The 1,641-nt window shown below is 37.7% G+C and overlaps 1 protein-coding gene across 2 annotated transcripts in view; it reads left to right on the forward strand.

Moving 5' to 3' along the window:
• LOC108684336 (myosin-I heavy chain) overlaps window positions 1-1,435 on the forward strand; it is a 28,886-nt gene extending 27,451 nt beyond the window's left edge. For both annotated transcript variants that reach the window (XM_018188603.1, XM_018188602.1), the window contains 2 exons: window positions 49-498; window positions 1,078-1,435. In XM_018188603.1, the coding sequence (XP_018044092.1) occupies window positions 49-498; window positions 1,078-1,323 (696 nt within the window). In that variant the 3' untranslated portion in view covers window positions 1,324-1,435. The remainder of the gene's footprint in view (window positions 1-48; window positions 499-1,077) is intronic.
• The last annotated feature ends 206 nt before the right edge of the window (window positions 1,436-1,641 follow it).

The raw sequence follows: 1,641 nt of genomic DNA on the forward strand, positions 1-1,641 counted from the left end.
GTTATTATCAGTTCAAAGAGAATTTCACGAGACTAATATCACTTTCAGATGATGCTGTCGGCTTTACAAGCGCAGTTGGAATTGGGCGATTGTCAAGAGATCATATCGGAACCGGATTATCGAACAATATCGAGTCACTGCCTATCATCGAGACTGGTGCCGTGCCTGTGTGTGGATGGTGTGCGCCAACATCATCAATCTCTACGTGGAATGACACCGCCGGAGGCGAAAAAAGCTTTCTTAAATCTGATCCAGTCGTGGCCGTTGCATCGCGCAACAATCTTCGATGTGATGCAATCGTTTACTTCGAATTGGCCTCGCGTCCTCTGGCTGGCCGTTGACCAGCAGGGTCTTCATCTCTTAGAACACCGTTCCAGAAACGCGTTGTGTACTTATGAATATAGCAGTATTTTAAGCTATACGCCTGCCGTTAATTGCTTGATGATTATTACTGGTACGGATAAGAAGCAGAGCAAGGTTATCCTCACTACGTCGCAGGTAATGTGATTCAAGCGGTGAAATGTCATCATTCATGTCTACTCAACCTTTGGAAAAAATTTATTCAAAATTTTCTAATTTTCTAGGAATTTTTATTTACGTCTTCAAGCAAAGTAAAAATATCAGATAAAATAAAATAGAAATTGCTGTAGACACGAAGTATTAACATTTAATTAAAAAAGAAAGTTTCTTAAATATTTGAGTCACTATATAAAAATATAGTATTTTTTATATGGTACTCGCAAAATAATAAAGCAATATTAAAGAAATAAAATCCTCAATAAAAATTTTTCGATTTTTAATACAATTGAAAATTTTTCTATGCAAAAAATAATTCCAGATTTTTTTCTAGGTAAACATTATATAAATTTTTTGATGTAACAGGTATATGCAGATGTTGTGTGTGTGTGTGTGTGTGTGTGTGTGTGTGTGTGTGTGTGTGTGTGTGTGTGTGTGTGTGTGTGTGTGTGTGTGTGTGTGTAACTAGACCTTATATATACAGATATATATCTATTTAATTCAATATTCAATATTCAATATTCAACTTCATTAATTGTTTTATTCATTGTTTTTCTTCAGGCTCATCAAATAGCGAATCTAATCCGTGAGTATATGGAAGTGCTTCAGTCACCGCCGGAAATTCCGAGGCGGGACTCGACAATGGCTCAACAGTTGGCTGCCCAACAGCAACAGCAGCAACAACAACAACAACAGCATCAGCAACCGCCTACGAGCTTATCGACGTCTGCGGCCGGCGGTCGAAAATCTCGGCCCGCTTCGATGTTACATAGAGGTGCTCCGGTAATACAATCGCAAGCTAGTTAGAATGGCTAGGTAACCTTCTCGTTAAATTTAAAAAGTTTCCTTTCAATCTGCTACTTATCGAGTTTTTATTGTTAATCACCGCACGTTCCATTACCAAGTGCCATAAATTCAAGATTACGCACACTTCGCCATGTAGCGGCCAGTGTCTATTTTATAAGAAATATGCATATATACAATAAATTTTAATTTTCAAATCGCGTTTTGTCCATATCCATCACGATGAGGCGTTCCCTCTATGTAGCTATCTTAGCAATTTATTCCGAGATTAAAACGTAGGAACGTTTAGTATCAGGTTGTGGCGATAAGACAATTTATATT

Source organism: Atta colombica, unplaced genomic scaffold (genome assembly GCF_001594045.1).
Source record: "Atta colombica isolate Treedump-2 unplaced genomic scaffold, Acol1.0 scaffold133, whole genome shotgun sequence".
Lineage (NCBI taxonomy): Eukaryota > Metazoa > Arthropoda > Insecta > Hymenoptera > Formicidae > Atta > Atta colombica.